The 12,328-nt window shown below is 51.5% G+C and overlaps 1 protein-coding gene across 1 annotated transcript in view; it reads right to left on the reverse strand.

Moving 5' to 3' along the window:
* Positions 1 to 12,328, reverse strand: part of Tg (thyroglobulin) — a 219,550-nt gene that overhangs the window by 131,171 nt on the left and 76,051 nt on the right. Inside the window, exons 27-30 of the mRNA XM_046449068.2 lie at positions 11,202 to 11,369; positions 3,888 to 3,953; positions 3,021 to 3,101; positions 380 to 517 (exon numbers count right to left, since the gene is read on the reverse strand). Coding sequence (XP_046305024.1) covers positions 380 to 517; positions 3,021 to 3,101; positions 3,888 to 3,953; positions 11,202 to 11,369 — 453 coding nt within the window. The remainder of the gene's footprint in view (positions 1 to 379; positions 518 to 3,020; positions 3,102 to 3,887; positions 3,954 to 11,201; positions 11,370 to 12,328) is intronic.

Raw genomic sequence — 12,328 nt, forward strand, 5'->3', positions numbered from 1 at the left:
ATCAGCTTTGTAATGACCTCCCTGTCCCCACACCCATGTCCATCTGTGAGCTCATTCTCACCTGTGAGGGCAAAGAACTTTGCTGATTTCTTTTATTTATATACATTTTTAATCTGCAAAGTCAAATGCCAGGCCTAGAACTGATGGATAGATGGATGGACAGATGGACAGATGGACACTAGGTCTGAAGCAGAACAGAGAAGGACCACACTGAGTTTCTGGGGGACAGGCCTTAGCTCCATTCTTTCTCCTAGGAGGACAGCGGCCCCTGGTCATCTTCTCTGAGTCTGACCTTTTCTGTGCCCAGCAGGGGTTGAAGTAGGCCTGCAGTGTGCCCACAGGGTCTGGAAGGAGGAGGACTGGGATTGAGGATACTCACGAGAGAGGCACCAGAGTTCTGCCTGCGGGGCGGAAAACAGGCGTTTGAAAAGCCAGGACTGCTGGCTGGGCAGGGATTGGCTTGCGTTGATGGTGACCTGGGTAAGGTCCACAGGGGAGAAAAGCTCTGCTGTCAAATCTGAAAAAGAAGGAGAGTCGAGGTCCTTGGCCTTTATGGGTCTGGGGAATAGGAAACCGACAATGAGTCTCTCTAGTCAAAGAGGGGCCCAGACTTTTCTGGGTTGGGGAGCTTGCAACAGGGTCTGCTCTTGTCATGTTCTCATGCTCATCTCAAACATGCAGACCCACCGCAGCAACCTGCTGCAGAAAGAGGGGGATTCCTCCTGCACCTTGAATCACAGAACTCATTCCCACAGACACCAGAACATGAACGCAGGCAGCCTGCGCCCTGCCTCGGTGGGATTTCTCCTGCAGGTGTTTGTCTCCCTTCACTCAGGAACGGGAGCACTGCGAAAGGGAAACCAAGCTGAGCTCTGTCTAATGGCCCTAAGCCCCTCAAGGTGAGGACCACGTGGAGCTCCCCTCCTAGGGGAGAGGGAGGATGGGCCCTTCCTGCGGGAATCACATGAGAGTGCCGTGATGTGGCCTTGGCAGTGTTTGAGGGTGGATTTTAAAAAGCCCTCAAGTGCTACCACTGCATACACATGTACCTTGACCTGAGCTGCAGGGCCACCTGTAAGGGGCACTGTGAAGCCCTGGTTGCTCATTGGTGAGATGGGAACACCAGCCAGCAGAGTTAGGGTAATGTTTGTGAGATGATGTATCTAAAGCCCCAGATGCAGAGCCTGGTACCCTGGAGGCTGGGCAGGAAGGCGATCTCACTCTCCTGCAGCCTTTCCTGCTCAGCCTCTTTCAGCAGGAAAGCCACGGCCAGCAACAGGTGACCTGGAACAACACAGTGCTCTGGGAAGGCTGATTTGCCAACTTACTAGCAAAGATAAGGCAAAGAGGGCCCTAGCCAAGAGGACAGGCAGGGGAAAGTCCCCTGAGCAGGTACCCACCCCCCTATCACCCTGCTGGCAAAACTGAAGCTTCCAGTGGAAAACCTCTGAAGGGGCAGAAGGACACCGAGGGGGCTTGGGACAGGAACGCCATCTGTGCCCCTCCTTCCTATCCCACCCTGGGATCTGCTGTCTGATAGGAAATACAGGAAGAGAGAAGAAGGGGATAGCACTGGCTGAAAGCTGTGAGCCAGGCTCTCTGCCAGCATCATAACCCCAACACACCATCATAGCCCACGAGAAGCGCCAATTCATGAGCATGTGCTCCGCGTCATGGTGGTTTACAGAATTACCTCATCTCATTCCCAAATCGCCCTGTGCTGTGGTCATGATTCTCATTTACAGATGCAGAAACTGAGGCTCAGAGAAGGTGACCGACCCACTTAGAGTTCCACAGGCAGAGACAGAGTAGGATTTGAACATGGTCCCCTGACCAAGAACCCACTCTGAGCTGGGAGCCACTCCTCACAGCTCCCAGCAGCTCCAGTGCTGAATAACCCAAGAGGGCTCACCCATTCCTGTGGGAGGAGCCTGATTTCAGGGCCTTAGGTGTATCATGCCATCTGAGCTGCACGGAATCTCGGGACAGGGAAGGAACGGCCGCCATTTCTCAGGTGTGAGCTGAGCACCAGGTGATGTGGAGACGAGGTGGGCTACGTCCTTTCATTCTCGCATCATCTCACTCAGCACCCCAGCCATGCAGCCACGCCATGGCCCCAGAGCTAGTCTCCGCTCTGTGTAGCTCCCTGTGCTGGAGGACTGATCTGCCTCACTTTGTTATGGAGCACATGTCCCCCAGTGTCCAAGTGCCTAGGACTTAATTCCCAGTACAAGAATGCAGGGAGATGAGGCGGGATGAGGGGTGATCAGCCATGAGGGCTGTGCCCCACAAATGGCTTATAAAATCAGGTTCTGCGCCATCTTACTCTCTCATGCTCCTCTGATGCCTTCTGCCATGTAAGTACATAGCAGGAAGGCCCTCACTAGATGTGACCCCTTGGTCTTGGATTTCCAGCCTCCAGAACCATAAGCCAAATGAACATCTGTTCATTATAAAGTACCTCAGTCGGTGGGATTTTGTTATAGCAGCACAAAATGGACTAAGACTCTCTCCTTCTCCTTCCTCCCCTCACTCCCAAGTTTCAGCTCCACCTCTGTAATAGCAACTGTGGGTCCTGGAGGCAGAGAAGTCTCAGACACTGCACTGTGTTGACCCTATTAATGTTTCCACTGCATGTCAGGACTGTTTCAAAAGAATCTCCTGGCCATCTCACTCATCAAACAGTCCGGGAATATCTATGTTCTGTTTTCACTCCTCAGGGTTGACCTAGTGAAGCCACTGACCACAGAGGCTGAGCCTTGCTCTGTAATGCAGGTAGATTTGTTTCTGGGTTACTTATTATTGTTGTTTTTGTTTCTAGAAACAGTAGTAAATTTGCAATGATTCTGCCCTGTTGTCTGTGCCATGTGCCCATCTGAGCCCCCATATTTGTGTAGTGTATAATTGGGTCACAAGCTTAGAGCGGAATAGTGACAGCAACAGGTATGCTCATGGATGAGGCCCCGGTGCTGCCACCTTATCCCCATAGCCACGCACTCTAGTGTGTCCGGGGTCGATACCTGTCACCAGTGGAAATCCTGGCCCTGGTTCCACATCTCTCCTACATCCCATGGACTCCGGCCGAGACCCCATGTTGGAATCTAGAAGGAATAAGAGTGCTTGTAATGAGGAAGGGAAGGAGGGACATTCCTTTGGTTTAATAAACCGTGGTGGCAGGAGTATAGGAAACGTTCATGGGGCCCAGCTAGGTGCTGCAGATGAGACCTGGAACAGATGTGCAGCCCAGGCCCACACTCCCTGGCCTTGATCCAGATTCAGCCAAGCTCTCAACAGCAAACCACCAACGGCCACCGTGCTGCACAAGGAGCAGAATGCTCATGAACACTGGTGTTGCAACACCCTGAGAAGGTAAGGAATGGGATCCCCATGTTCCTCCTGAGAAACCTGGGACTCGAGGGTGAAATAGTGTATCCCAGACCACTTAGGGTCCTGGAGGCAGAGAACGTGGTCAGCAGACACATTGTAATTTGAAAACATTTAACAAAGTTCCATGGCACCACTCTCCTGGGGTCCTGGTCCCCTGCCCTGAGCCTTGTGGAGAGGGATACAGAGGCAAGTCCCCTTGAGGAGTGCCTCCTGAGGTTGGTGGCAGCCTCCACCCTCCATTCTGATACAGGACAGCCTGTCAGTGAACTCCATCTCCCAGGGACTGAGAGTTCCCCTGCCATACTTCCTTGGGTTTCCACGCTGTTCACTTTCCATTTAGACTTGGATCTTACCTAATGAGGAGCTGGGCCTCCTGTCCCACAGACAACACTCCTTAGAAAACACTCCTACCTGTCTCTACAGGGAGCAGAGCGCCCTGTGAACGAGGGGTGGGGCTAACGACAGGGAACAAGTGTCCCACTCACCACCACTCAGCTTACCTTTCCAGAGGTAAACCTGCTGGAATATGGTGATGGTGTCTTGAGCTCCTTCCAGGGGCACCAGACCTGCAAGGAAGAGTGCCATTTTTATGTGCTTGTGCGTTCCTGATCTCACTAGACACCCGCGATCACCACAAGTGTCCCACCTTCCCCTCAGAGTTCCCCTGGACCTGAGAACCCAGCTTCCCCCACAGTGTGGCCCCAAAGCCTCCTGGAGCTCTTTTCCTGCTCCTGAGTACAGAACCAGAGCTGCTCAGACCTCAAGTGTTCTGCTCAGGGCACCAAAGGGACTCTTGGTGAGGAGTCCCAAACCTGTGGCTTAGGACACTGGGATTGGCCTATAGAAAACAAATCCCCAGGAGACACGAGAGTGGGTTTTCCACATTGCTTAGCTCCTCCTTACCAAGGAGTGGGCTGGCACCTACCAATCCCCTCTACCTCATTCCAATGAGGACAGAATGATGTAGAGCTGTTCTCTTCTGGGTCCTCACTGACATGCAACCAAATGTTGGCAGGTACTATCATTTAATTCATTACTAATCAAATTTTCTTTTCTGGCAAACACTGCTCCCTTCGATGCCACCCTGAACAAGACTGGGTTTTCACACCATTCCTTGAGTCCTGTGTTCCTCTTTTGCCTCCTGCAGTCCTCAGGCCCTGCCAAGACAGGGAAAGCTGAGGAAAGGGCTCAGAGCCAAGAACCTGGAGGGAGTAGAAGGCTGACTGATGGGACACCAAGAGATGAACAACTGTGTCTAATTATTACTAGGAGCCTGTTCTAGATGAGCAGTTTTGGCCATTTACCCAGCACTGTAATGAGCACCTTCCACACATCACCCAATTTAAACTTCATGGCCAGGTTGTAGGAAAGTTCTCCAGGCTCCAGGTGAAGAGACCAAAATCAAGGGAGGTGAATGCCAGAGGTCAGATCCCAGGTGTCAGGCTTCATAGCCCATGTTCTTAACCAACGCACCGAGGACCACAAATCCCACAATCCTGTCCATCCCAAAGGTAGATAATCTAAAGGTTCTTGTGTTGAAAGAGACATGCCCTCAACTACTTGGAAAACTCAGCTGTCACAGTGATGCGCTTCCCCAGAATGATCACATCCATGCAGGGGGGTAGGGGGGGCAGACCCTGAGCTGTGCTCCCATTAGATCATGCTGCAGAAAGCGAAGCAAATAATGCCCCCAGGACTTGTTGGCCTGGACCTGAGGGTAACACATTTCTTACAGGACGCGCTCAGGATTCTCTCACCCTCTTGAATCAGAGCCCATGTGAGCCTGCTATCTGGGCCCCAGCCTTGGCTCTCTGAAACTGGGAGGCTTGTTCTGCACACTGCGGAGGAGAGCACCCCATGCTCCCTGCAGCGGCCCGGCAGAGTGGCAGCAGCTACTCGGCTGGTGCTGTTGTCCCGCCCTCCTTGTGACGCCATCAAGTGCTCATGATACAGGTCAGGCTGTGGAGCTTTGGTCCTTGTCACAACAGAAATCAGAGAGTTTGTTTTCTTAGATCTTTTAATACCTAAATCTATTTGATATAGTGATTCTTTCAAGATAGATACCTATTTTGGTGATGTAGATGTAAACTGAGTTTTCAAAATACTCAGACTGTGTGTTAAGAGTCTTAACCTATAAGAGTGGATTAAAGAACTTCTTATCCCTAAGCTGCTTTGGTGCTTTTAAATCCCAGACTGAAACCAAGGACCACTTCAGGAACGAGTTCACCATGGGATGCTGTGGGGCATTTAGATGGTGGGCCCTCAGGCTGGCCCCTTGAAAAGAGCAATAATCCTCCCAGGATTCCCAGAGGAGGGTCCTGGCCTCTCCACAGCCTGTTGACCCCCTGAGCTGTGGCACCTTTTACTCCGTCTGGACCGTCTTATTGTCATCAGGTGTGTGGCCTGCTTTACATAAAGTGCAAAATCACAGATGCCCTCAACACCCAGCCAAGAATGGGTGGCCACACAGGTGCACACAGCTGTCATGCTTGGGCCCAGAATGCAGTGCACTATGTAGGTTCCAGACCCACTTACGTCCTTTGTCCACCCCAAGGCTTCGTCAGGCCCAGGAAATAAGGCATCTTCACCCCAGGGTGAAGACAGGTACTCACCGCAACACAATTCAAGGGAGGTGAATCCAGGGGAGCACAGTTAAATTTGCACATGGACCTGAGCATGTTGGCCATCTAGCAGGTCCCCTAACCAGCAGCTACGGAGGCTTTTGTGCCCTAGGAAGCTTCTTTGTAATGAGCACAGGAAAGCAGCAGCCCCTAGTGACTTTCAGTATTAAAGTGACTGCCAGGTCTCCACAGGGGACTGGAAGCCTAAAACAGGACACGTATTTGCAAAGGCCCCCTTCTCCTGGGAGCACAGAGGTCAATGCTGAGAAGAGCCTTAGACCTCTGGGTCTTGGAGAGCAGAGGACACAGCCTTAGCAAGCTGGCCTCCACCTCATTTATGGGTGAATCTCTCGAGACTCAAGGCCCTTCCCTCTGCCTTTTGACTCCTCTCAAGAGTGCTCTTTGTTGAGGAGTACATCTGGGTGCTGGAGCTCAACACAGCCTCTTTGAGAATCACACCTCCCTGTCCCTCAGGTAGATATAAAACAGATACGTTAACAAGCTTGCTTTTCTCTTGTTGACCTGTCTCGTTACAGAAGTCTCTTCTGATGAAGTAGAGATTATTTCTCCTTCTACATATTCTGAGCAGCTCGTGCCCAGCTCTGTCCTCATGGATGATCTGCCCCATCACACCCAATGCTTGCTCTCAGGGCTCCCCATCTGTGCATGTAATTTTTCTCTCCACCTATAGCCTTTATCCCTTTCTTGAATTATCTCAGTCTCCACCATTATCTAAGAACTGGTTCTGCATCTCCTGCTTCTGGAGGCTTCCCTGAACCCTCTGGCGGGAGGGTGGCGTGCCTGCACCGAGAATGCCCATCTTCTGTTTACAGCTGATGGCCAATGCCTGCCCTGATATCCTCTGAGTCTCCTGAATTATATGAGTTGCTAGAGCTCTTTAGGGGAGCTTGGCTCTCATTCTTCTGCACTTCAAGACGTGGTCAGTGATCCAGCCCAGGCCATCTAAGGCTTTTTTTCTTAGAAATGAGAAGGTCAATCAAAACAGCAACAAATGGTCAAAGACGTCATGGGAAGCATGGGAGAGGCAGACCCTGGGTGGATCCCCCTCTTCAAATACACATCCATTTAGGAACAAGATGAACAGAAATCTCATCTCGGCCCCATCCGTCCCTGATGGCAGGAAGGAGAAAACCCACAGGGTGTCCACATTGAGTCCAATCGTCTCCAGGTGTTTCGTGGGATTGTCTGTGGGTGTATCTGTCTGCTGTGGGCTGGCATTACAAGGCAGCCCTGAACTTCAGTGGGGCAGGGAAACTGGACGGGGCTTGGATGGTGGGAAGCTGCTAACGGAGCCTTCTTTTTTCCTGCAATCCTTTGCGGTCCACTAAGGTGGCTTGACTATGCTGGGAGCTCCTTGACAATAGAAACCACCCCAGCCACCTGGTACCTGGCTGGTGTCTCATGTCACCTGGCAGGGATTCCCTGCATGAGCAATGGAGGAGAGACCACAGCTGTGGCCACCTGCAAGGACTGTCACCAATTTGCTTCCTCCATGACCAACCACACCTTTTCCTCTTGTCTTGGCCACTCACCCACTCTGAAGGTTTGAGCCCAGCCACCGCACCAAGACAAAGAGTTTCCTAAAGCAAGTGTGCCACCACCCCGACTACATCCTGGGTCACATCTGCCTCCCAGGTCAGCAAAAGACCAGCTTTGCTGGTGGACATGAAAGTCTTTGCATCATATTCTGTGAATACTGATGCATAGAACTTTGTGTCTTCTGGGTGGTAGTTTCCTACCCCTGGCAGCCAATTCGATATGCTTCAGAAGTGAATGCTACTTCTCCATCAGCCAGGCCATCTGCTGAACCAGACTCTGACCCCAGGCACAAGCAAGATGTCCTGCAGAGCATCTCTGGGATGGGCAATGGACAGTGGGGGAGACCAGGCACCAGGGACTCAGGAAATGGTGTCTTTTATGCCAGCCCCTGCAGAGCATGCATGCCTCATTCAGTGATCCGGAAGGGCCCCTATTTCACAGATCCAGACCTAAGACTCAGGGTATGTCAGTGCCTTGATAAGCTCACAGAGCTGTGGCGCAAGAGCAGGATTCGGCTCCAGGAATTTTAAACCCAAACCATGCTTGGAATCCCTTTCCTACCTTGCTCTGTGGGCTTTGTGTGCACCACCCCCCCCCCCCCCCCACCTCCCCAGCTGCCCCGAGGCAGCAGTCTCCTCCTCCTCCTCACATTGGCATTGGCAAGGCCAGGGAAGGCCACACACTGAGCAAGCATTCGCCATGCAATTCGAATCCTGGGGTCTGCAGGGTTGACACCGCCCATCCTGCTCAATGGAAAGAAAGAGACCAGCCTTAACCAACTCTGAAAGGACAGTTTGTCATTTTTGTTTGTTTGTTGTTTCATTTGGCTTTTCATTCCTCGTGGTCGTTCAATCCATCCTACGCCCTGTCCTTCAGTTGTTTGTATCTCTGGAATCCTCATTTCTCTTTCCCTTCATCAGTATCTGCTCTTAGCCTTTAACACTTCAGTAAAAATTTAAATCCTGTGTTCCTTGTCCCAGCAGTTAATTTTACTTAAATACTGACCTTTTATTGTGGAAAAGGGGTTTTGCCCTCTTGTTCTCATTTGGAGGTAGCCTTCTGATCAGTCTGGGTATAAAGGCGACCTCTGGTTTGAAATACCCCAAATATACCTCAGGCTAGCTGAAATCCCCATAATAGAACAGTTTTCTTAAGCCTTGCTCTCATCCCAGAAAACACACACACATAAAGGTCACTAAAAAGATCCAAAGTCTTCAAGAAAAGTCATTTAGTAATTGGTATTTTGCAGAGAGGCCAGGCAAGGGCAAATTCTTCATTCTTGGGTACATACCAAGCACATGCTCTGGGACAAGCAATTTGCTATGAATTTATTGCCATGAATATATCATATGTCTTTCTTGAAATGTCTGTTTTCACCCTGGGCTACCTCTTAAAGTAATGAATACCACATGTTTAGTGACCATCATATAAATAAGCTTTTTGATTTTATTTACCCCAAAAGAAACTATTCAAATCTCATGGAATTTCAACAAATTCTGCAATATTTTTTCCAGGCTTTGATCACTGTGCACCCAGAAGATACTATGTACATCATCCATGCTGGGTTTTATGCTCTGTGGTGTGATTCCAGAAATTAATCTCACACAGTCCAGATCTTAAAATATTACGAAGAGCAAGTGAGAATTTTTTTTTTAAATAGCAACAGTGTCACCTGTGCTGACACTGTATATCAGGCAGCACACAGTGCTCTGCCTGTGCTGCCTGTGGGTGCCACTGGAGGGTGGCTCTGCCCCTCAGCTCTGAGCCAGGAGGCCTGGTTCCCATTCCTCCACTTCCCAGCTCTGAAGCCCTCAGAAGTTGCCTCCCTCCTGTGAACTGCAGGGTCTCACACTGTGAGATGGGGACAAAGGTAGAAAGGGAGCTCCCTCAGAACATCATGTGAGCACACACGTGGCCTTGGGGGGAGCGGCCCACAGTAAGCACCGGGCCAGGCGCTACTAGGAAGAGCTGCTGTCCTCCTCCCTCTCCACCTCCACCTCCACCTCGCCGCAACACTGACCAGCCATGGTCAGCACTCCATTCCAAGGACAAGAAATTGGGCCAGAGGAGATGCACTGATTTCCTCAGATCACACAGTGGACTTCAAAGTTAGGACTCCTCACTGCAGGAAAGGGCTGACAGACAGACAGAGGCACAACAGAGGGCGTGGCCTGATCGGAGGGAGGGGCCACAGGAGGTGCCGGAGCAGAGGAAGCAGTGTGCTCTCCAGTAATCAAGAGGGCACTTGGAGGAGGTGACAGGAGCCCTCCACCACTAGAATACGGAGAACCTGGGGACCACATCCTGCAGTGACAAGAGCCCCAGGAGCACCTGCGGGATGCCTCCTTTGGCCCTCTAGCCCCAGGGCACCCATCTCACAGCACAGGGCTGGGGAGGGAGCATGCATTGCCTCTGGGTTCCGTGCTGGTGGGTAGACAGAGCAGGAAGGAAGGGAGAGGGAGCAGGATGGGGTTCCCCTGGGAGCTGCAGGAGGGGAGCCAGCAGCTAGGCCCCTGCTCTCCTCACCACTCAGACTCTTGGAGTTGGAAGGAAAGTTCTGGGTATTGGTGTGGCCCAGACATTGCACGCAGAGGCATTATCTGGACTGCTTATTGAAACACAGATTCCTAGGTCCCCAGGAGGGCTGTATGACAAACCTAGTTGCTGACCATGCCATTCCTGGCCCCATGAGTAGCCCTGGTCTGAGGACAGAGTAGGAAGCCCCTTTGTCCAGATGGGGATCTACGGGGAGATGCAGCTCAGGGTTGGGAGAGGCAGGAGACCTGACAGGCCAAGGGCCCCAGGTGCTCACCACAAGGATCTGTGAAATGAGGGGTCAGACTGGTCATTGCAGGGTGCCTCCTAGCTCTGCACTCAAAAGCCTGGAAGAAAGAAAGTTCCCAAGAGCTTCCGAAGGAGAGATAGGGAAGGAGAACCTGGATGGTGACTCCTGCACCCTGAGCCCTGCTGTGTTTAGGCAGAACGGTCACTGGTGCCACCTGGAGTCTCTTCACCCACAGCAGGGAGTCTGGGGTGAGTTACAATGGTCTGCAAGTTCACCTCAATCATGTCCACACACTTTGCGTGTGACTTTGCAATTGTTCCTACTAAAAGGCACAGAGCACATGTCCTGCCTCCTGGCTTCTGGTTTGGCCACATGACTTGGTTTATGCAGGGAGATGAGGCAGAAAAGACAGGCTGACTAGGACAGAGTAGAAAAGAGTAGGAAGCCATGAGTTTACGAGGCTCTGCTTCCTTGTTCTTTTCTGCTTCTGCCACCTACAGGAAGAGAAGAACCTCATCCCAGTGAGGATGAGACCCACCTGCCAAAGGCCCAGGCCTGCTAGCTGGGCCCAGACGAGCTCAGCAATGCCATCCAACCTGGACTCTGAGGGAGCCCGCAGAGACCAGCAGAGCTGCCCATCCGGCTGCCCAGCCTCTAGCAGCTCAGCTGCTGCCTGGCTGGAATGTGCTGAGCTGATGTGGGCATTTCCTAGCAGCATTATTGGTACCATTCTCCTTTCAGAAGGGGCAATTCTTCCAGAGCACGAAAGAATGCACAAGAAATCTACAGAGCTCTCACAGGGTGCAAGAGGCATTTTGAAGGAATATGGACAAAAGGCAGGGACTTACTCTTCATGAACTCCTGGCCTCCAAGATGAAATGTCACCTGGTGGCTCTCCTGGTCATATGTCACACCAGGACACGTAGCATTGGCCTGAACTTCAGACGAGGCCGTCCAGTCATCGACATTGCAAAGCAGGACATCTGGGGAGCTCAGCAATCCACAGAAGATGGGCCCTGCAGAGGCAGAGAGGGAGAAGAGACAGGGGGATGGAAGGGAGAGCCAGCAGGCCCTTCAGAAAGTCATGAGCGAAGCTGCCAGAAAGTTAAATGACTATTCAGGCTGTGGCAGAGAATGCAGTGGGAGTCTGTTCCTGGTCATCAGCAGACCCAGCCAAAGCTTTGTAGTTAAAACTCCAAATCTGCCCACTGGACGAGCTGGAGGAGGACATCTGCTTGACACTTTATGTGGCCCTCGGAGAGGGCTGGACGTACCATGGCTGGTGGTTGTTCAGCTTAGCATAGCTACAGGGCACAGGCTGAGCCCAGAGAGCAACAAGCAAGTTGCCAGCCAGAAGTGTGGTGGAAAAAGGATTTGCTGCTCCATGGAACAAAATAATTTTTTCATATATGATCCTAAGGAAAAGCAAATCAGCCTTTCCAACTTGAAGGATCATATGGTCCACAAAGCAATTGAGCATCTGGGGAAATTGCAGTGTCTACCAAAGACATGTTTAGTTCAAGGAGGCAGCCTGGGCTGGAATTACAGGGTTGCTAAATATGGGAACATATGAAGCCATACACAGGAGAGGGGAGAGTGTGTGTGTGTGTGTGTGTGTGTGTGTGTGTTTTCCCTACATAAACACTAACAGGAATCCACATCACATAATCATGGAGTACTAAACCTAGAAGGGATTTTAGGGATCTCTTTACTCTAACCCTGATGCCTGTTCCCCCCACCTGACTCCAACATTTTCCAATAACCCCCTCCTGAGATCTCTCTCAGCTGATTTGAGGCTATCAGCCCCCTCTGTGGCCCGCCCTCTCCCACCAGGTTCTCCACCATGGAGCTCCTGGGCTTCTCCCCTGTCTGGCTGCTCCTTTGTTCTCTATGCAGTTTTTCTACCCTTTTTGTGGGTGTTTATTAGGATCAGCTTCATTTCCCCTTCAACTTCTCTCTTCCTAGGAAAACCCAT

Source organism: Marmota monax, unplaced genomic scaffold, assembly GCF_021218885.2.
Source record: "Marmota monax isolate L192 unplaced genomic scaffold, Marmota_monax_Labrador192_F-V1.1 WCK01_AAM20220418_F8-fsc00073, whole genome shotgun sequence".
In the NCBI taxonomy this organism is placed as follows: domain Eukaryota; kingdom Metazoa; phylum Chordata; class Mammalia; order Rodentia; family Sciuridae; genus Marmota; species Marmota monax.